Genomic DNA, 24,167 nt, shown 5'->3' on the forward strand with positions numbered 1-24,167 from the left:
GTTGCCAGGTTTCATTAAATCAATTCTGTAATGATCATTAAATCAAAAGTTAATTGCAACCACTTCAGCGTGAGTTGATCTGATCGTGATTAAAAATTATATTCCACATTAATTTGCTTTAATTTAGCTATTGACAGTGATCTAAAATAATACTAAACCAGTGGCAGGTGAAGTGAATAACACTGATTATCTCCTTATAGTGGGACCTGTTGTGAGGAGAGATATACACTACCAGTCAAAAGTTTGGACACACCTTCTAATTCCATGGTCTTTCCTGATGTTTATTTCTTTCTACATTGTAAAACAATGCTGAAGGCGGCCGAAATACACAATAATGTCCTTTGAACAGTTGATATTGAGATATGTCTGCTACTGATGCTCTGTAAAGCCTTCATAACGGCTCTAATCTGAGGTGCAGTTAATTGGTGATTTCTGAGGCTGGTAACTCTAAATGAACTTCTCTTCTCCTCCTTTTGCAAATGCACTTGACAATACTGTTCTTGCAAGAACTATTCCAGAACACCTGACCGTCGTGTCTTAAAATAACAATTGAATGTTTTTTGCTGTCATTACATATGATTTATGATTTATCCATGTGTGTTATTTCATAGTTTTGAAATCTCCAGTATTGTTCTAGAATGTAGAAAATAAATCCCTAAACAAAAAACATTGAATTAAAAGGTGTGTCCAAACTTTTGACTGGTAGTGTATATATATATGTATACAACCCTGTCATTTCACCTTTCTACCTGCAGATGACAGAATTTAGAACAGATAGAGGATTCTTTTTTTTTTTTTTATTTCTGTAAGAAATACAAGAGCAAAGTGTAAATGATCTTTATTAATGTGAGATTTGTAATGACAAAGTTACACAATCATAATGTCATAGAATCATAAACATAACAGACTGTAGGATTACAATTAAAACCAGGAATTTAAATAATCTGTACACACACACACACACACACACAGCACTTTAAAGAGAATATACATTTCTAAAATTAATTAAAATATGTAAAATATTTTTTATTTTCAACATTTAATAGATTATTAAATTTGTGAGGTGAAATTCATTCAGTGTTAAATACAGAGAGATGATCAGTGGTGCTGAATTTTTACCATCTTCATTATACCAAGGACAGAAGAAAGGATAGAGATTCTCAGTGAAAGACTGACCAGTGAAAGAGTAGATATGAGATCTGGACTTCACATCATAAAAGGAGACCAGACCCTCCTCATAATCCACAAACACCCCTAACTCCTCTACCTTCTCTCTCAGTGTGAGGTAGACATCAGGACCAGCAAGAGCCCTGTACTCATTCTCATTCCTCAGTACCACAGTCCACAATCCGTTCTGAGGTTTCTCTGTAATCCACCTCTTCCTGTTAATGCTTTCTCTCACTATTCCTAATAACCAGTCAGTTTTCGCTCTGACCTGCACCTCATAATAAAATCTCCCTGAGGAGAAACTCTGCTTTCCCAAAACACATGGATAACTAAATCTCTGTGGTGTATCAGGGAGATTCTGCCATGCATCTCCATATGTCACTTGTTTTCCATCAGCAGACAGGATGAGTTCAGGATTTGCTGTATCAGGATCCAGAGTCACATCCACTGAGAGAAACACACAGAGTGTGATATGAGTATGCAGGTAGAAATATTAAATCATCATCCAGTGGATCATATTCATTAGGATTTATAAGAGGATTTGTAGAAGATTTAAAAAAAAATGAAACAAACTTGTACAGTTTATAATAGGAGTCTGTCAAAGATAAATATGAAATGTTTTTCTTCTGAAATTTTAGTGATTTATTTGAATTTGTAATTTTTGTTTTTCAGGAAATGCATAAAGAGTCCCAGAACATGAGAGAAAAACATTTGAGGAAAAACTTGCAGGACAAAATAAGTTCAGCGATTATCTCTAGTGATAAATATCTAAAGTCAATCATTGAGAAAAACTGTATGATTTTATATTCTTTTTAACTGTATGATTATAAATCTCTTAGTCGTCTTTGTCCAGCAAAACAACAACATTCAGCTCTGATAGACAAAGAGTTTTATACTCATCACTTTTACTCATACAGGGTGTAACAAATCAATCTTTCAGAATAATTCATTATTTCCACACAATGTTTTACTAACATCTAGAATCTTTCATCTTTACAAGTGAAGCTGAATTCAATCAAATCATAAAGCTGAACAGTGAAGGGGAAAAAACAGGGATTTACTAAAATAGTGGAATTTGAACTCAAACCTTTGGGGGGTGCATTTAATGTCAGGAGACACAGAATGTTACAACACACTTCAGAGTCACTGCACCAGCCAATGGGAGCAGCGGATGTGTCTGGTCTATTCTTTTAGATGTCTTTGATTTGACATTGAGAAGTATTTTCAGTTTTGCTGTTGTAATGAGCCATTGTTTGCTACATACGTGTTTGATCCAGTGTTTTGCCGGTTTTTGCACTTGGTGTTTTGTGGTTTCGAATTTGTTTGACTTTCTAGTTATTTGGATTATTGTCTGTATTCTGGTTTTGTCTCTGCCTCTCGTTAGATTTTATTCATTTTAAAAAATGATACTATGGTAAAAGCATTCACACACAAATACACCTCAAATAGTATCAACAAATATCACACAACAAAACAGATATATTTTTAACATCTATGATACAGATTATTATAAAATTAATTATATGAATAAGTATTAATAGTCTAAATACAGAAGACAAAACAGTCAGAAAAGCTGAAAAAGCTCTTTCCATCACCAGACTAGCTAGCTTAGCTACATGATCTAGACACCATGTCATTCAACACATGATGTGATTAACCAGAATAGTTTACTTTTTAAAAAGTACACAATTTTTTTTAAATCATCATCATTTTTCTTTTTGATTTGTGGTACCTTGTTGTTGGTTTCATGTGTTATTAAAAAACATAATAATAATAACTGGTTTCCTGTACAGCTTTCCATTTTCAAAAAATGTCTCATTCTCTTTACTGCAATCTATCTATTGTAATTGCGGAGTTCATGCCACTGCCAACATGTGGCCTAATCACACTCCTCGTATGACTACCACACGGGAGCTAAAAAGAAAGTGACACTTCTACACCCCTGTTTGGGAAAGCAGAGGAGCATGTGGTGGCAGGGTAGGACGATGGAAGCCCTCTAAGTGGGCAGTCAATCAGAGTGGTGACCAGTATACCGCACCCTCCATAAGAAGCAGGGAGAGTATCATGGGGTGCAGCACTCACAGGTAGATACAGAAATTAAGTTGGCAGTTAAATTTTCTGCATCCAATAACCCACAGGCAACAGTGAGGATGACACTGAACCTGCTGTGCCATGCATTTTCCTGTTATGCTGCTTCAGTGCTGCTTCACCTGGCTTGGAAGCCACTGCCACAGAGTGCATCACCAAATACAGAACTTCTCACCGCCCCTTCACTTAAGCACCTTTTTCACCACGCTCATCTCTGGTGTGTCTGTGTTCAGCCTGACGTGGTCACAAGTCACAACACAATTTAGCTGCTATTTTGTATATTTTTTATCCATTAAATAGTCCCGTGCCGTATTTTCACAGTTAGGACTGTTTTAACCTGGGGCCTTTAACTGTAATGATGAAAGGGTAAAATTGTTCTTACCTGCATACTGCTTCTTCTTTAATAAGACTGAAAATATGGAATTAAACATTAAATGATGTCCAAATAAATTAACATTAAACAAAACACAACATAACATATACACTAATGTATATAAGATTTTTTCTTTTTCATTTTTTATACATTTGGTGCATTCTTCTTTTGTGATGCATTCAGTACTTGTATTTCCCCTTTTTCAGTTATTGTTTGTTTTAGGTGTGAAATGGAGGTAAAATGCTGCTTAGTTTAGTTAGGGTTTGGTGACTGACTTGGCCAATCTAAAATATTCCACTGTTCCCCCGATCCATCATTTAGCTGGCAGTGTGTTTTGGGTCACTGTCTTGCTGTATGCTGAAGTTTCACCCAATTCGACTGGGTGAATTTCTCTGTAAATTGGCAGACTGAATGTTTCTGTAAACTTCTGAATTCATTCTTCTGCTACAGTCATGAGTTACATCATTAATAAAGATTATTGAGCCCATTGCAGAAGCAGCCATGCAAGCCCAAGCCATGACACAACCTCCACCATGTTTTGGATTATACTTTTTTCCTTTCCATCACTTTGTTACTCATTAATTTTTATTCCTGAACTTTTGTGGCTGATCTCTGTACTTTTTTGTGAATATATTTCTGCTCTTGACCAGTGCATTGTGATACTTTCTGCTCTTTGGAGGTTCTTGGTGATGTTACTGAATGCTGTTTATTGGGGTTTTCTTCACAGCTCCACATGTTTCTGTCATCAGCTGCTTTTGAGTTCTTTGGTCTGTTCCATGTCTGGTTGCTACACCAGTACACCAGCAGTTTCTTTCTTTTTTCAAATGTTGTATTGGCTAAACCCAATGCTTCACAGGTGAAACTTGGTGCTCAGATCAAGAGAAAACATTTAGTAATCTATAAACAAAGTAAATTTCTAACAGGGCACCTTTGAGCAACATGGACCACATGTCAGTCATGTTTCAATCATTTTTTATCACATAAAAGGCATAGGTTCAAACAAAAACTGCCATTTTCTGAATTATATCTAGACGTAAATGTTAGGAAATGGAGCCTGAATTTCTCTTCTTTTGAAGCATGTTAATCTCAAACCAAAGTGTACAGCAGTTACAGTTATAGCAAATACACTTAATAGAATTGACCTTGAATTTCAATAATTTCAACACTTTTGGAGGAAACTATATATTCCACTCACAGAAATTCCTAAATTGTTTACAAACACAGATGTAATTACCATATTCCATACTCAGTCTCTGCATTTCTGAAAAGAGAAAAAACATTAATGTTAGAGATTCTACTTATGTAACGTACCGTCAGACGTAGGGGTATTAGAATCCATATGCGGATGATGTAAAGGGCCAAAGGCTAAGATCTTGGTCGAGGTCACAGAAAAGATAGAGTCGAAAACCAGAAAGCAATGAAGAGAAAGTCAAAACCAAAATGCTAGTCCAAGAAACGAAGTCAGAAGAAAAACGAGCAAGGTCATACACGAGGAAACGAGACTATAGATAAATCAAGGCTTGGCAGGTAACACAAAGGAAACAATGCTTCGCAATGAAACTAGTATAGCATGCGGTTTATATAGGTCATAGAACCAGAAGTGAACAGAAACAGTTAATATTCGGGCAATGGCTCCCTCTGGCGTTCAGGCCTCATGACAGAACCCCCCCGTCTAAGAACACCTCCAGGTGTTCGGCGTCGAGGGCGTCCCCTCGGGCGAGGGGCGGGTCTGTGGGGAAAGTTCTGGTGGAATTCGTCTATGAGAGTGGGGTCCAGGATATCGTTTGCATTGACCCAGCATCGCTCCTCCGGGCCATATCCCTCCCAGTCCACCAAGTATTGGAGGCGGCGGCCCTGACGACGCGAGTTAAGAATGGTGTGGACCCGATAGGCGAGGGAACCGTCAGTGTCCAGGGGAGGGGGTGGCTCATGGGCAGAGGGGTCCACGGTCTGTGGCTTGTGATAGGGCTTGAGCAGGGATACATGAAAGGTGGGTGCGAGGCGGTAGGAGGCGGGCAGCTCTAGGCGAAACGAGACGGGACTGACCTGGTGGATGATCTTGAAGGGGCCGATGAACCTGGGGCTGAGCTTACGACATGGCAGCTTGAGTTTCAGGTTGCGCGTGGATAACCAAACCTTTTGACCCACTTGGTAGGTAGGGTGGGGTTGGCGTCGGCGGTTGGCTTGCATCGCCTGTCTACGTATAGCCCGATGAAGGCGAACATGGGCTCGTTCCCAGATCCCCTGGCTTCGCCTGGACCATTTGTCCACCGCGGGGACATCAGAGGGCTCCCCGGACCACGGGAACAGGGGTGGTTGATAGCCAAAAACACATTGGAAGGGTGTCAGCCCCATAGAGGAATGGGTGAGGGAGTTCTGAGCGTATTCGGCCCATGGGAGGAATTCACTCCATCGATGCTGTTCCTTGCTGCAGTAAGCCCTCAAGAACCTTCCTAGTTCTTGGTTCAGACGTTCGGCCTGCCCGTTAGATTGGGGGTGGTATCCTGAGCTCAGACTGACCTTGATTCTCAGTTGCTTGCAGAACTCCTGCCAGACCCTGGAGGTGAACTGTGGACCCCTGTCCTCGGGGAGCCCAAAATTCCAGAAGACGTTGTGGAAAATTACCACGGCGGTCTCCATGGAAGTAAGTAATCCCTTCATGGGAACTAATTTGCATGCCTTGGAAAATCGATCAATGATAACCATGATGGTTGTGAAACCCTGTGAGTTGGGGAGGTCAGTGAGAAAATCAATAGAAATGTGAGACCAGGGATGGCGTGGGACGGGTACGGGCTCCAACAGGCCTTCAGGCAGATGGCGATCGGTTCGGGACTGGGCACAGACAGAGCATGAACGTACAAACCTTTCCACATCCTGGTGAAGAGAAGGCCACCAAAAGGTGCGACGCAGCAATTGGGCCGTACGATGGATGCCGGGGTGGCCGGAGCTGGGGCATTCGTGCGTCCACCTGATCAGTCTTAGACGGTACATGGTGGGAACATAACTTTTGGAGGGGGGACAATTTGGGGGGGAGCCTCGGAGGTGTAAGCCCTTTCGATTTCTCCTATGAAACCCCAACGAATGGGGGCTACTAAAACGGATGGTGGGAGTATACTACTGGGGTGTGAGGGTGATTCGCTGACCTCATGGATTCTGGAGAGAGCGTCAGCTTTCTCGTTCTTTGTGCCGGGACAATAGGTGACCGTGAACTTGAACCGTGAGAAAAATAAGGCCCACCTGGCTTGGCGTGGGTTGAGGCGCTTAGCTTCACGGAGGTACGCCAGGTTACGGTGATCTGTGAGTATGAGGAACGGGTGAGCTGCCCCCTCCAACCAATGTCTCCATTCCTCGAGGGCCACCTTCATAGCTAGAAGTTCCTTATTGCCCACGTCGTAATTCAATTCCGCCGGTGTTAGTTTCTGAGAGTAGAAGGCACAGGGATGTAGTTTGCCGGACTCTGGTTGGCGTTGAGAAAGTACTGTTCCCACCCCGCTGTTCGAGGCGTCCACTTCTACTGTAAAAGGTAAGTCGGGTCGTGGATGTCGGAGTATAGGGGCGGAGGAGAAGCTGTGCTTAAGCTTATCGAAGGCTGTTCGGGCTTGATCAGTCCATTTTAGTTTCTGTGGTTTCCCCTTTAATAACGAGGTCAGGGGACTGGCTATGGTGCTATAGTTCCGGATGAAACGGCGATAAAAGTTAGCAAACCCCAGGAATCGTTGGAGGCCTTTAATATTGGTGGGCTCAGGCCAGGACATGATCGCGGATACTTTTGACTGGTCCATCTCCACCCCCGTTTGTGAAATCACGTAACCGAGAAACATGATGGAGGAACGGTGGAACTCACACTTCTCCAACTTCACGAAGAGGTTATGGGTTGCCAGGCGGTGGAGGACTGCTCGAACGTGGGAAACATGTAGTTTCAAGTCCGTTGAGTAGATCAAAATGTCGTCAATGTAGGCTATAACGTGGCTGTGGAGCATGTCCCTGAATATCTCATTTATCATGGATTGAAACACCGCCGGGGCGTTGGTGAGCCCGTACGGCATGACTAGGTACTCATAGTGTCCATTAGTGGTGTGGAAAGCAGTCTTCCATTCGTCTCCTTCTCTTATCCTGATCAGGTTGTAGGCACTGCGTAGGTCGAGTTTGGTGAACACCTTGGCCCCCTGTAGTTGTTCAAGGGCGGTTGGAACTAAGGGGAGAGGATAAGGGTAGGGCACGGTGATAGCGTTCAAACCGTGATAGTCAATGCATGGGCGGAGCCCTCCATCCTTCTTTTCCACAAAGAAGAAACCCGCCGCCGCCGGAGATGTAGAGGGTCGTATATAACCCGCTGCAAGGGCTTCTTCGATGTAGTCCTCCATAGCTTTCTTTTCTGGGATGGAGAGAGGGTAAACTCGGTTCTTGGGAGGGACGGCATTGGGGAGGAGTTCAATGGTGCAGTCCCATGGTCTGTGTGGTGGGAGCCTGGCTGCTTTTTCCTTACTAAACACTTCACGTAGTTCATAGTATTCAGGAGGGAGCAAAGTGGGGCTGGACGAGGCTGGGCTTTCAATGGAAGTAGCGAGGCATGGACGTGGAGTGCGGTTCAAAAAACATTTCTTTATGCAAAAAGGGGCCCACTTTCGGAGGTCACCGTCCTTCCAGGAGATGTCTGGGTCATGAAGCTGTAGCCATGGATGTGGCAGTTGCATGGGTTCAGAATAATTCTCTGTGTGCGGTCGCTCCTCCATTTTATAACGCGGCAGGGGGCATGAGGTGGCGGCTGTAGGGCGGTGCTGGCGACGCAGGTTATCCAGACGGATGGCAGTGGAAATATATTGGGACAACGTGACGTTCGTGTCGCGGCATGCCATTTCTGCTTGTAACTCCGGGTTGAGCCCCTCGCGGAAGACCGCCATGAGTGCAGTGTCATTCCATCCCGACTGCGCTGTCAACGTGCGGAATTTTATAGCATAATCCGTGGCGGCGTCCCTCCCCTGGCGTAATTCCAGCAGCTGAATGGAAACATCCTTGCCGCCCGCTGGGTATTCGAACACTTCCCTTATAAAATTAGCGAAATAATCCGCGGATGATTTAACTTGGGGGTCAGAATCCCAAACTGCTGCTGCACTCTACCAGCACTATACCAGTGCTGGTATCTAGCACTCTACCAGTTAGTAAGGATAATATGAACACGCACCTGGTTCTTTTGTTGCGGTAAGCCTCAGGTTGGTGAGCGAAATAGTTATCACACTGACGAAGAAAACCTCGGCAACGATCGGCGGATCCGTCAAACTTCTCAGGAAGGGCAAAACGAGGAAGTTCGCGGCGGCTGTCATGCGCTGGTGCGGTGGCGGCTGCCTGATCCAGTGGCTGCTGCTGGAGCTGGTGGTTAGCTGCCCTCACTGTGGCGGCAGCGCGTCCTTATTCAAGCTTACCAGGCGGAGGTCGCCGCCACAGTGCCGCTTGCATATCCGCTGGACTCATTTCTGGCGAAGCATTCTGTAACGTACCGTCAGACGTAGGGGTATTAGAATCCATATGCGGATGATGTAAAGGGCCAAAGGCTAAGATCTTGGTCGAGGTCACAGAAAAGATAGAGTCGAAAACCAGAAAGCAAGGAAGAGAAAGTCAAAACCAAAACGCTAGTCCAAGAAACGAAGTCAAAAGAAAAACGAGCAAGGTCATACACGAGGAAATGAGACTATAGATAAATCAAGGCTTGGCAGGTAACACAAAGGAAACAATGCTTCGCAATGAAACTAGGATAGCGTGCGGTTTATATAGGTCATAGAACCGGAAGTGAACAGAAACAGTTAATATTCGGGCGACGGCTCCCTCTGGCGTTCAGGCCTCGTGACAACTTAGATACTTGTAGGATGCTGTTTAGAACGTTATTACCGTTTTCTTTTCAAGAATTGTGTGTAGAAACCAGTATGGTGTCAAATTCGCACCATAAGTATTGTGGTCATAAAAAAAATAAAATATGCACAAATTGAACACAAAATTTTAAAAAAATAACAAAGAAACTAGTAATTAAAAAAAAATATTTCCGTTACTTACTTTAATAGGATGCTTGTTCTTTCTGCTTTTTATTGCTTGTAATTTAACTTTCTCATTCTATATGCTTCAAGTTTTCTTCGCTCTTCTTTCCAAGTTTAATGCAGATTATGGGTGTGATAAGAGTTTTCTACTGGTATTCAACTTATAGCCCTTCTCTAAAAATTAATAAAATGGCGTCAATGATGCGCGACTCTGTTGGTTACTGTTTGAACATGTCTTGAGCAAGTGAGAAGATGGGCGAACAGCTACACCAGCAGCGTCCCTTCTTCCCTCTTTCACAGACATTTATACCACACGCTGCATCCACAAAGCCAACAACACTGTGAATGACCCTACACACTCCTCAAACACACTCTTCACCCTCCTGCCATCTGAAAAGAGGTACCGAAGCATTTGGGAACTCATAACCAGACATTTTCTTTCCTCAAGCCATCAGGCTCCTCAACATCCAGAACTGATCTGTACCAACTCACACACACACACACACACCACTCAATACATATACACACACACACCACTCAATACTCCACCCATACTATGTTTAGCAATGTTTACATGCTTATATTTGCACACTTATTCAATTGCTGCCACTGCTTTTTTCGCACACTTCATACTGTCACCAGCTGCGCTGGACACAGACACACACACACACACACACACACACAAAAAATTGTCCTGTTTGCACGCATATGTCACTTTACATTACACTTTACACTTTACATTGATCTTGTTTACATGTCAATTTAATATTTGCACTCACTGTCAACACTATTCTTTTGCACAGAGTCAGTGTTATATGTCCTGTTTGTCTGCACTGTCTTCTCTTGTCATCCTGTGCACTTCTGTTGTATGTCTAGTTTCTAAAGATTGCACCTTAAGTATAGTTTAGTTTTATCTCTATGTTTAGCTCTGTTTGTCTGCGTCACCTGTACTTTGTCTTTGTTGTGTGTAGCACCTTTGGTCCAGAAGGAACATTGTTTCATTTCACTGTGTACTGCATCAGCTATATATGGTTCAAGTGACAAGCTTCTTTGACTTTGACTTTGAACTGCTGCTATATGTATATGGTTACAAGCATAAACGTTAAAAAAAAAAAATGGTTTCCAGCTCTTCTAGTTTGCATATTTTTTGTTTGGATATTTTTTTGGCACTGTGTGTCTGGTTGTCTCGCCAGAACCTTGAGCCCCAGAGGGATCCCTCTCCCGAGTTTTGATTAATCACATGGTTCACTTCCTGGTTTCCCCACGGACATTTAAGGCACATGCACACTCCATTGTTCATGAGGTGTCGTTCTATGTGACATACTGAGCATTTGTATTGTATTGTTTTAAGTTTGTTCTGTGTATGATCTTGCCTGTTTATCTGACCTATGACTTTTGCCTTGCCTCTGTATTGGATTACTGTGTTGACCCTGCCAGTTTTCTTGACCTTGAACTGTCTCGCTGTTTTATATTTATCTGCCTTTTACTTCCCGGTATTTTTGACCTGAGCTAGTGATTTTGACTTAGTTTGCTTTCTGCCTGCTAAATAAATGTGCATATGGAATCTAATGCTTCCGCCTCAGGCGCATCCTTACACTGGGACTGTTTTGTGTAGTTTTTTCTTTAATTTTCTGTTTGCACTGTCTTCTGTCTTGCACTGTTTGCACCTGGTTGCACATGTTGCACTTTATGTAGCTAGGACAGACGTTCTGTTCTTAGCTCTGTGTTGTTGTTTTTGTTCTATAGCTATATGTTATGTTATCTTAGGTAGCACAAGGTTCCTGGAGAACCATTGTCTCATTTCACTATGTACTGCGTCAGCTATATGTGGCTGAAATGACAATAAAAGCTTTTTGACTTGACTTGAACACATCTCTGAAGACACCTTTCACTGTTCAAAAGATTTAATTGTCTGTCAGGCAGCTGGTGTTTGTTGATTGTTTCATAGAGGTTCTTTCTATATATTGCTCAATTACATAAAGATAAGATCTTAAAAGCACAACAATGTCATTCTCACCTGCGTACAGCTCATCCTTTGGCATCTCTGAGGATAAAACAGGTTTGATGAAACACATTTGATTTGATCACATTTGTTTTAAATGTTTTAAACATTTCAACTCAAGCTCTGACCTCACAGTGCTTCAGACACTGTATAAAACAGTTAATAAGTTAAGGTATAATTACCAGCTTCCAGCATCTGTATCCACCTCTCTAAACACAGACAATATTAAAATGTTAATATTACAGTTATATAATTTAATTTACTCTGGGGAAAACGTTATCCAACACCAACTGGTCCTGCAGGCAGTTCCCCATGAAAAACTATGTATTATTATTATTATTATTATTATTATTATTATTATTATTATTATTATTATTATTATTATTATTATTTGATGGCATTAAAATCATTCATATGGCTGGCATGTCAGCTTTATTCATAAAAATCTGAATTAGATCAAAGCTCCATTAAAAATGTATACAAAAGGACTGATCATTCAGTTCTGTGATCTTGTAAGAGTAAATTAGTATCTCACAGAAGGCAGGTGAACACATTTTTGCCCTATACTGTGATATCTACCTATTACAGGACATTCTTATTGATTTTATGAAGCCCATATGACTGCCAGACAAATCAATGTAATGACCTCAAACTAAAGTGTCAATCAAATGTATATTTATTACAGTATTATGAAGCACAATGTGTTCCTTCTACAGCTTTCTCTAAGTGTCAGGAATTTTCAGTTTGTAAAAACACATCTCAGATATCTTAATCAGCCAACTCATTATAATACTTAATCATTGTTTTTCCCTTTGAAGACAAATCTGCAAACATTTTTTTAACATGAAATGAGTTATAAGCATTAATGCAATTTAATTCCTGCTTTCTGTAATATTGTTTTAATATGCCAAATGCTATGCCATATGTCCTATAGTGCAGTGGTTTCCAACCTGGGGGATGCGACCCCCATTAGGGTCACTAAAGTTTCACAGGGGTCACCGAGCTCACTCTAGTTTGAGGGTTACATGATTTTTTTTTTTTAAACAGCAGGATAAATAATTACATTTGTATTATTTTAATAATGGTCAATATATGAGAAATAATTTCCTTAACATTAAGAATTTTACACTGTGTATGGCAAGAGTGGGAATAGACAGGCACAGTTTAAAAAAAACACACACACACATAGGACAAACAAAAAGATGTGATAAAGCGAATATGGAGAAACGCCAGGGAGAAGAGAAAAATGTATGCGCTGAAAAGAAAACAAGGATTTATTTGGACAGTTATCTTGAATTTGGTTTCAGTGAAGCAATGGACAAGGTAAAAATTGAGTGTGTAATCTGTGGTGAGAGCATGTTGTAGCTCACTGTAGCATCACTAAGTGTTATGCATCTGCTAGTGTGTTTGTTGTGGTAATAATGGTGGTTGGGGAGTATGGGGGGTCAACAAAATCTTTGAATGTTAAAATAGGGGTCTCCTGAGAAAAAGGCTAGGAACCACTGCTCTAGAGGATCATCTGACATTACAATGGCTGTAAATTGTGGATTGTAATTTTGTGTCAATAAAATGAAAATAAAAAGTCTATACACCCATGTTAAATTGGCAGATTTTGTGCTCAGCACTTATGTCATCTGTTAAGATTGTAGTCCTTCTCAGTCATTTATTTGTATTTACTTCTGACCAAACACACACACACAAATGTACACACACCCCAAACTGGAAAATATTAATATTGTTAGTTAATATTGTCCTAATCCTGTTTCAACACATCTCTAAAGACACCTCTCACTGTTAAAAATATTTTAAGTGTCTGTCTGTAGGTTGGAGTCTGTTGATTGTTTCATAGATTTTCTTTCTATACAGTATATTGCTCAAATACATAATCACTATGATCTCACAAAAATTTCATTCTCACCTGTGCACTGCTTCTCCACCTGCATCTCTGAGGATAAAACAGATTTGATGAATCACATTTGATTTGAACAAATTTGTCTTAAATATTTTGTCTACATTTAAACAAATGTATAAAACGTTTAAGCACTGTAAGAGTGACAGCACAAATCAGATTGCAGTTATGAAATGTAATTATACATGAATATATATTTGGTTAAACACTGTTATAGATTTGGTTAATGATTAAGCATTATGATTATGTACACTGTAAACAAATCTCTTCTCAATTAACCTTGCTTAACCAAAACATCATATTTCACTGACATCAGTATGAAATATAGACTGAACAGGTGTAGCTATAATTGAGTGAACTTTAAAACTGAGTGATCATTCAAACTGAAAAAAAGGGTTTTTATTGTTTAAATAAACTTAATAAGTTACATAGTGCTCTTTGATCAGCTTGACCTGGAGGAACAGCAGTACAATGCATGCACTGTATGCACACCAAACACAAATAAAGGCAAGCATTACAAACTAAACACTAGTAATAAAATGTCTTGTTAGCTAAGCAAAAATAGTAGCTAACTAGTAAAATTAGTTTATTAGCACCTGTCAGGATTTATTCTAAGCTAGGTTTTATTACCCTTAAATTGAAAAGATCTACTAAATGATATCCCGTACATAACATCAGCTATACATGTTTATTTTAATCTCCTAACATCATCAAAACTGGTAACTGAGGATCGTCTTGATGTTGTCTCGCTAGGTCTAACTACCTGGTGTTAGAAAAGACTATACAGACTAATCAGCTGGTCGAGGCTGGCAGATTCTGTAGCTGTTCTATGATTGTGTCTTTTCTCAAACAAACTATGGAACAAAAATCATAAACACAACACTCTGTCCTCACAATAGACTATAATCTGTCAGAGCAATTCTTTAGCAAAAATATACTTTTTTGGAAAAATGAAATGAAATATTAAATATTTTGTTTGTTTGTGGTCATCTGAGGTTATTTGTTTGTTTACAGAAGATAGTAAAGATCACAAAGCTGCTTTTTAGACCCAAATAAATGAAAATATAGAACTGAAGGATACTGTTCTTTCTTTTCCTCCATGCACTACCTACAGTACTACATCAATACATAAAGTGCAACTTATAATGGCCTAGTCAACACTCAACAAAAACTATTTTTAAGGGGGGAAATATTGCTGCTGACAGTGAATTACATCCATCTCAGCAGTAAGTTATCCATCTGAAAATTGTTTTTATATTCTCTGCTTATACTGTCATTTCAATATCTTTAAAAATGAGTGATTACCTTAACTTGCCAAGAAATTCTTTTCCTATAACCACAGACACTCCAGGTGATGTCTCAGCATTAAAAGCAGCAGTATATCATGCAGTGTTGACAGACAGAAACTCATGCTCTCAACTCACAGTGCTGCAGACACTGTATAAAATAGTTAATAAGTTCAGGTATATTTACCAGCATTCAGCTTCTGTATCTGCCTCTCTGAAAACAGACAACATTAAAATGTTAATATTACAGTTATTAGTCAGCTATAGATGTTTTTGCATGTCACATGTAATAGTTACATGTTGTCAAAAGAAACATCTGCGAAATGTTTAACTACTTTAACAAAATTAAATATTTCCTTTCAAGTTAATTTTGAGTGGATTTGATCTGTTTCTGTGTTCAGTATAGTATGTTTTTTCAGTTCAGGACATTTTGTGTTTTCTAGTGGATCACTGGGCATCACAATAGGTAGTAATTTTGGATTGTAATTTCTGCCAATAAAATGGAAACAAAAATTTCTTTTCACCCCTGGTAAAATGGCAGATTTTGTGTTCAGTACTATTGCCATCTATAAAGATATCTTAATCATTTATTTGTATTTACTTCTGACCAAACAACATACACCCTAATCTGGAAAATTTAAGTAAACAGTTATTATTTTTTTAATCCTGTTTCAAACACTTTTGGTGTGAAACCTACATCACTACAGCATCCAAAACAACCTAACTTCCCAGATATCTCTGTGATTACATTTATTTAGGGTGAACACATCTCTGAAGACACCTCTCACTGTTTAACAGATTTAAATTGTCTGACTGTAGGTTGGAGTCTGTTGATTGTTTCATAGATGTTCTTTCAATAGATTGCTCAAGAACATAATCAGTATGAGTATGATCTGAAAAGCACAAAAATTCATTCTAACCTGTGGACTGCTTCTCCTTCTGCATCTCTGAGAATAAAAGAGATTTGATGAAACACATTTGATTTAAACAAATTTGTCTTAAATATTTTGTCTACATTCTATATAAACAAAAGTATAAAATGTTTAACCACTGTAAGAGTGCACTGCCCTAAACTAGATAGATAGATAGATAGATAGATAGATAGATAGATAGATAGATAGATAGATAGATAGATAGATAGATACTTGATTGATCCCAGAGGAAATACTAACACTACTAAAACAAACTAATACTTTGTCGAAGCATATTTTGATTTTATTACACCCCTACAATGTTTTTGAGTTAGAATCTATTAGTGTGCCACACCTTGACTCTCCATCTAGATCCGTTAAATTGTAAGGGCATCTCCTGTGCACGGCCCACGTCAGGTCACCCACAGAGTTTCAGTTGATTCAGGTCTTGGCTCTGGCTAGGTCAATCAAAAATATTGATCTTTTTTAAACCATTTCTTTGCTGATTTATCTTCATCTAGCACTTCTGGCTGAAGACAAGCAGCCCTTATTCCGCTGTCATGGGTATGGTGGTCTTTTGGTGATGTGCTTCTGTTGACGGCTTCTGTCAACCACCCTACCCCATATCCAAGACATATTAAGAACATAAGAGATTGCTGTCTCTAGTAATGTTGATGTAGTCTCTTCACAGCCTCTATGGAATGTTTTTTGTCTTGTCCATTCATACATTTTGGAGGGAAATCCTGTTATTTGTGACATGAACCAAAACAATTTGAAGACAGTCTTGAAGAAGAAGCTGATCTTTATTTTGAGGTAAATCACTTTTAAACATGAGATTGAATGTGACTGGTTCATTCTGAAGACAATAATAAAAGGTTTTGCACACTTATACAAGCAGGTAATTGTGTCTTTATTTTTCCTAAAATGCTTATGATTGTTTTCACTTTTTATACTGTTATATATTTGGTGAATGATTAAGCCCTATGACTATATATGACTGTATACTGAAAAATGTTCTCGTCTCGATCAAACTGAAACTTTCTCGAAGAGCTATATAACCAGCTTAGAAATATAACATGAAAATATATGTCTAATATATATCTATATATATAAGATATAAAGATATACTGGGCTCCTGAATAAAGATGGCTGTGTTGTATAGTCCATAACTTAATTCTATGGTGTTATTAAATAAAGTTTTTTAAATTGTACCTTTCTTGTGACAAAAAACTGCAGTTATCAATCCAACAGCAATAAGACATGCTGAGACTGAAATCCCGACAATCCACTTCCAAGCATCAAAGATTTTACCTAAAATGAAACCACATTTACCACACCATATATTTTAAAGAAACCAAATAATTAAATTAATTTATTCATATAAAGCATACTCTTACATAGAACATTGCTGCGGTAATGCAGTTTAGATGTGTAAATAGAATGTGTTCATCAAGCTCATGCATCATTAGTAATTACCTTAATCTGTAATGATTACAGTCTAACCTAAATGAACATGTTTTATAATCATAGACACTTACTATTGATGATAACCTCTGTCTCCATCATGTGATGTTTTTGCTGAAGTCTGCAGTAAAACCTGTTGGAGTTGCTATAATCATAAACAGTGATGCGTCTTTTCACACTGAAGCCCTCAGTGTCTCTGTGTATCTGTGTATCTTCAGCAGGCAGAGTGACTCCTTCTCTGTCCAGCCACAGAACCTCAGGTTCAGGTTTCCAGCCTCTGGACTCACACACTAGATTAATCCCTCCTGAGTTATCATAACTCTCCATCCTGATCACTGGGTGGCTTCCCTGAACTACAATCAGTAAAGACAAAAAAATGAACTTTTAATGGTACAAACAAACAGCAATAAACATCAATTAGAAAATCAGCGTCAATAATAATAAAACATCAGTATTGTAATCTTCCCAACAGAGGTTCAACACTAAATACTAAAAACAAGACAAGGCAAAAATTTGTTTTTGTAAAATTGCAGTTTGTTTTACTGATCAACTTCTTTTAGCATTTTGTTAAACATCATAGAAGTAGCATAACAATATTTGTTTTATATTACATTATAAATATACAGTACTTATTATATCAGCACCTATGGCATTTGTGTTAGGCAAGTGATTTTTAGGCAAACAAGCAAATGACTAAAATACAAACACTTATTAACATTTATTGCCAGTTTTTCTAGCTGCTTCTTTGTTAAAAATTAGTGTACATGAAAGTTCTCTTGAAAAATCTGCAGGAACTGCAAGATGCAAACATGACAATATAGACCAGAATCTCAAGGGAATGTTTTTAACATCTTGTGGAATCCATGACACAAAAGAAGTGAGACAGTTTTGAGAGCATATAGCCAGTATTTGTATCCTAATAAAGTCCTCAGTGACTCCCACTTTAACAGGTTTTCAAATGCTATAGATTTAAAGAGCTTTATGCATGAACAAAGAGATTATATATATATATATATATATATATATATATATATATATATATATATATATATATATATATATATATATATATCCCCTATTTTTCATGTCCACTCTTTAAATTTTTCTTTTTTACTCTTTTTTAGTCGTAAAAGCATTTCACTACATGTCGTATGGTGTATGATTTCGTATGTGACCAATAAAATTTGAATTTGATATATATAAAGTTAATAGTAAAAATAACAATAACTTTCACAGTATAAACCTTCAGTGCGGAAGTAGATCTTACCCTCGACAATGACATTCACAGTGATGTCATCGGACCAGGATTTGTCCTCAACAAGACACTTATATGCTCCCTCATCAGAGACTCGGAGAGCTGAGAGTTTGAGTGAAGCGTTGCCTTTTCTAAGCTCCTCTTTAAACAGTGATGTTCTTCCTTTGTAGGACTGAGCCTGACCTTCATTTTTGTCTTCATGATCCCTATAGAGATGAACTAATGAGTCTTCTACATGTAGCTTGAACCACTCCACTGTCATGTCCACAGCACTGCTGTTAGGTTTGATAAAACACGGCAGAATCAGATCTTCAGCAGCAACAGCAACAAGAGGTTCTTCTGGACCAACCAACTCTAAATGCTCTGAATTGTGGGCAAAAAAGATGATGAAATATATCAATAAATTTTGTGCATGTAACAAGATTGACTTTATTTATTTGTACAACTTATTTTTTAACATAGAGGCAGGTTTGTACTTGTTTTTACAGAAAACACTCGCTTTTGTCAAAAAAATCTTGATTATTTTTAAGTTCAAATAAAACACTCATTCATGGCAAACACTAAAGATAAATACATCTGAGTAGTTTCCATTAGGCACTAATCAGAGTCACACTGTTCTGGTGGATGAATGATGTTCTATTAGCTATGTAGTCATTTTAATGGTGAAGATGTGAAATAGACATAAATAGACACATGAATTCAGTAAAATACTTAATTTGTTTACAAACCTTTACAAAAAAATTATCATTTTAACTTTTCATGATTGTGTTGCATAGTGTAACACTACCACTATATACACTCCCTGTCCACTTTAATAGGATCACTTGTACACCTGTTCATTTACAGTATGAACTTATTCAATAAGCCAATCATGTGTCGATGGTACAATACATAAAATCATGCAGGTACAAGTGAAGAACTGCAGTAAAGGTTTACATCAAACATCACTGTTAATAATAAACAGACTGTTAAAACCTAAGTAAACTTGAGTAAAGTAAATAAAATGCTCCGACAAGTAGTTATGCTGCCTTCATGTGCATATGATTATCGTAAATATGAATTTCCCCACTGAATTCTATGGTATTATCTGTTTGTACTGTCTCATGTCTTGCACTGTTTCCACAAGGTTGCACACATGCACTTTATGTGAACAGGTTAATCTTACTTATCCAATTTTATTGTTTATTACGCTTGCCAATTTGTTCATATTCATTCATGTATATAAGCAACAAAATTCCCTTATCCTTAGCAAGCTAACTGAGTAATACACTTGTATTACCACTTCAGAAATGGGAAGTAGAATAACTCTATACTACTTGAAGGCAGCTTAATATAACGTGTCCTTTTGAAATTTTTCTGTTTTCCTATAAAAAAAATGTATGCTGTGTTTTCAGCTTATTGCAGATGTTTTCTTAGATTGCAGCATGTACACTATGTTGCCAAAAGTATTCGCTCACCTGCCTTGACTCGCATATGAACTTAAGTGACATCCCATTCTTAATCCATAGGGTTCAATATGACGTCGGTCCACCCTTTGCAGCTATAACAGCTTCAACTCTTCTGGGAAGGCTGTCCACAAGGTTTAGGAGTGTGTTTATGGGAATTTTTGACCATTCTTCCAGAAGCGCATTTGTGAGGTCACACACTGATGTTGGACGAGAAGGCCTGGCTCTCAGTTTCCGCTCTAATTCATCCCAAAGGTGTTCTGTCGGGTTGAGGTCAGGACTCTGTGCAGGCCAGTCAAGTTCCTCCACACCAGACTCTGTCATCCATGTCTTTATGGACCTTGCTTTGTGCACTGGTGCACAGTCATGTTGGAAGAGGAAGGGGCCAGCTCCAAACTGTTCCCACAAAGTTGGGAGCATGGAATTGTCCAAAATGTCTTGGTATGCTGAAGCATTCAGAGTTCCTTTCACTGGAACTAAGGGGCTAAGCCCAGCTCCTGAAAAACAACCCCACACCATAATCCCCCCTCCAACAAACTTTACACTTGGCACAATGCAGTCAGACAAGTACCGTTCTCCTGGCAACCGCCAAACCCAGACTCGTCCATCAGATTGCCAGATGGAGCGATTCGTCACTCCAGAGAACGCGTCTCCACTGCTCTAGAGTCCAGTGGCGGCGTGCTTTACACCACCGCATCCGACGCTTTGCATTGCACTTGGTGATGTATGGCTTGGATGCAGCTGCTCGGCCATGGAAACCCATTCCATGAAGCTCTCTGCACACTGTTCTTGAGCTAATCTGAAGGCCACATGAAGTTTGGAGGTCTGTAGCGATTGACTCTGCAGAAAGTTGGCGACCTCTTCACACTATGCGCCTCAGCATCCGCTGACCCCGCTCCATCAGTTTACGTGGCCTACCACTTTGTGGCTGAGTTGCTGTCGTTCCCAAACACTTCCACATTCTTATAATACAGCTGACAGTTGACTGTGGAATATTTAGGAGCGAGGAAATTTCACGACTGGATTTGTTGCACAGGTGGCATCCTATCACAGTTCCACGCTGGAATTCACTGAGCTCCTGAGAGCGACCCATTCTTTCACAAATGTTTGTAAAAACAGTCTGCATGCCTAGGTGCTTGATTTTATACACCTGTGGCCATGGAAGTGATTGGAACACCTGATTCTGATTATTTGGATGGGTGAGCGAATACTTTTGGCAATATAGTGTATCTATATGCAGTTGATATGTACAGTATGCAGAAGAATTTGCAGCTGTTGTTTCTGAGCCTCTGTGGGCATGCTGCCAGTTTAATGTATATGTTTTATGCATTTCTATTTTGCTTTGTGATTTCCAGCATGTTGGCAACTGGTAGCCGCCATCATTGTCACAAAGAGGAATTTATATTTATATATAGACATTTTTTAAGTTGCCCTTACTCCAGAAATCAGAAACTCTCAAAAACTGATTTAATAACTTCACTAAATGTACAACTCAGAGGGCACAAAAATCACTTTAGTCATAAAAACAAGCTTAGAATTCACAGTGAATAGCCACACATACACACACACATACACACACAGAGAGAGTTGTTATACCTGATTGAGATTCGATAAAGCTGAAAAGAATCAGAGTCACACACCAAAGCATAATCCCTGAAAGACAGTTTATCATCAATGCCTCAGTCTTTTTCACAAGATTAATAATACTTTACGAATTACACTAGGTGAAGAATTTAACCTAGATCACACATCAATTATACCAAAAACTCAAAATACTTACTCATTTTTCAGTTTATGTTTTTCTTTTCTTAGTGAGACGATGGTAAATGCCTCTTTGTCTATGTCAACACTTACAATTTCATTCATGTAACCTGTGTAACCTGTACTTTAGTCACACCTGTTTTTCTACAGCTTCCCTATCCTCTATGTAGTAATTAACTTTACTTCACATTGCAATAGTCCAATGTATTGTATTGTATTGTATTGTATTGTATTGTATTGTATTGTATTGTATTGTATTGTATTGTATTGTATTGTATGTATTTTTTCTTACTTGTACAAGTAAGTACATTTTTTTCAAACATGATTAAAATTTAATTAAGCCCAAAATGTTTTTATGTGGTTGAGAAAATATGTTTGAAAAACAAAAATTATGGTTCAGTAAAGAGGGGCTTGATAGAACTTATGGCTGATGGATGGATGGCTTATGTATGATATTAAGCAGGCATTGTGTAATTGTTCATAACTGTCCATAACATAGAATATATGTAATCCTGTATTGTTTTGTTTTTTTTCATTTATAGCAGGTCATTTATTATTTACAGGATAAGTGACCCAAATAATGTGCTATTTCAATGAATAAAACATTTCACTGTTTTGATGGTCTTTGACTGTTCTGAATTTATTTACTAGTGCATTATCATGAAAAGCTTAAATATAAACAGATGAGCAAAGCTGTATTTTTATCTCTGTCTCTGTGCTCAACTCATTCTTCCTGTTCATTTCTCTGCTAGTAGAAATTAATTATACTGATAGTGTAAGATATTAGAAATTAGGTGTTAGCTTCTAGCCCTATAGTCTATGTGAAATTAAATCATCCATTTTAAGAGTGTTTCCCGATCTATAATGACTCAAAAAAAAATATTAACTTGCATTCAAATGTGTATATCAGTTCCATGTAATTGCACTGAATTACATTAGGATAATTGGGTTTCATACATCCAACATGATTTGATCAAATATTTTTAAAAATCTCCATGCTCTGTCTAAAGAGAAAATGAGGATCAAACCCAAGCCACTGAAATTCTGCAACAGCCATGCTTTATTCAATGTTTTAATAATGTAATGAAATTACAACAATTATAGTTTCTATAAATTGACAACATCCTTTCAAGATTTCATAGTGTATTTGCATAATTTACATTAATATGGTACATTTTACATGTGCTTACTTTATATAATTCAAACTATCGGTTATAAACTTTAAGTTTAAAAATTGTTTAATTATAAATAATATATTCTCTTTTTATTTCTATTTTTTTCTGTACACAAAGTAAAAGTAATTTTATCCAGTTGAGTATTTTAACAAAGATATTCAGAATGGCCAACTGGCTCATCATATTTAATTAAATACTTTCATTCACACAGAGAACACAAGAAACCAAGGACAACTTTAATTTCTATGATAATGGGTACAGACATTTTTATCTTTGCACCATACATTTCTCAATGAACTGCAGTTCTGCAACTTGATTGACATACATTTCATGATGTTTTACTCTGAATACAGAGTACTAGTAGCAGTCACTCACTGTGGTTTCTTACAAGAGCCAGTTATTAAAATGGGTGGTTCCAGATAACCCCATCCATCTCCCCAAACTTTGCAACTGGGGTGGTGTGATGAGTTGAATCAATAGAACACATTACTAGCATCACTGTAGTATTTTAATTCTGAGCTACTTTACATTAGTCTCAGTGTAATCTGTTTCTTTTGTATTCTTAAACATTAAAGGATATGGATGAAAATTGCAGAGTTCATGAAGAGACAAAGATTATCATCATTGTTGTAGTGCAAAGCCATATCAGGTGTAATATACTGTAATAATATAGAGAAAATATCCTTTCCACTAGTACCAGCTAACCCAGTTCTCTCTGTGGTCTAGTGTAAAAGAATGATGTACAGATGAATCTTGCTGAATGAAACTTATGTATATACATCTGTACCACAACAATAGGATATAAATGTAATGTAGTTGCAAAATACTCCAGGAAACCACTTTTCTATATTCACTTATTCTCAGAGTAAAATCTAGAGTGTAGTTAAGATCAGGAACCTAAAGTAATAACACACACTACCTACTGGACTCTGGACTCTGACAACAAAACAGTCTGTGCTTTAAAGCACATATTTAATTCCAAACTATTTTACAGGCAACCTGAACTCTACCTTACAGTAATGAATACAAAATAATGAAATTAGCACATATTGACCTAATGATTTTACATATGCACACTGATGGAGAAACAGGGGAAGTGAACCACTAGAAGACCAGAACACTGGCTCTGACATTTAATGCTGCACTACATGAACTGCTCTACATGAACCAAACCACTGAGGGGCTCAGTGCCAGTCCCAAGCCAAGAAAAAAATGTTAAAGTTGTGTCAGGAAGGGCATCCAGTGTAAAACCTGTGCCAAAACAAATATGTGGATCGGATGATCCTCTTTGGTGACCCCAAACAG

General features: G+C 38.3%; 1 protein-coding gene across 2 annotated transcripts; it reads right to left on the minus strand.

Moving 5' to 3' along the window:
- Positions 1 to 985: 985 nt before the first annotated feature.
- Positions 986 to 21,788, minus strand: LOC131355806 (butyrophilin subfamily 2 member A2-like). Of its 2 annotated transcripts, XM_058394310.1 has the most exons (13): positions 21,707 to 21,788; positions 21,523 to 21,579; positions 18,494 to 18,844; positions 17,301 to 17,579; positions 16,975 to 17,073; positions 15,772 to 15,798; positions 15,039 to 15,065; positions 13,575 to 13,601; positions 11,839 to 11,865; positions 11,672 to 11,698; positions 4,863 to 4,889; positions 3,638 to 3,664; positions 990 to 1,614 (listed from the first exon to the last, which is right to left on the minus strand). In XM_058394310.1, the coding sequence occupies exons 1-13, from the start codon at positions 21,708 to 21,710 to the stop codon at positions 1,040 to 1,042; spliced, it is 1,554 nt and encodes a 517-aa protein (XP_058250293.1). In that variant the 5' UTR covers positions 21,711 to 21,788; the 3' UTR covers positions 990 to 1,039. The 2 variants fall into 2 exon arrangements, with proteins under 2 accessions (XP_058250294.1, XP_058250293.1); XM_058394311.1 differs by lacking the exon at positions 21,523 to 21,579 and having other exon boundaries at positions 986 to 1,614; positions 21,707 to 21,768.
- Positions 21,789 to 24,167: the final 2,379 nt, after the last annotated feature.

This window comes from Hemibagrus wyckioides, linkage group LG07, assembly GCF_019097595.1.
Source record: "Hemibagrus wyckioides isolate EC202008001 linkage group LG07, SWU_Hwy_1.0, whole genome shotgun sequence".
NCBI lineage: Eukaryota > Metazoa > Chordata > Actinopteri > Siluriformes > Bagridae > Hemibagrus > Hemibagrus wyckioides.

Excerpts from the sequence above, each read along its gene's own strand:
- LOC131355806 (XM_058394310.1), bottom strand. Across the intron at positions 15,799-16,974 it reads AGTTTTTTGTCACAAGAAAG|AGATGCAGAAGGAGAAGCAG; the intron begins GTACAATTTAAA and ends TTTTATTCTCAG. Across the intron at positions 3,665-4,862 it reads GAGACTGAGTATGGAATATG|TCTTATTAAAGAAGAAGCAG; the intron begins GTAATTACATCT and ends CCATATTTTCAG.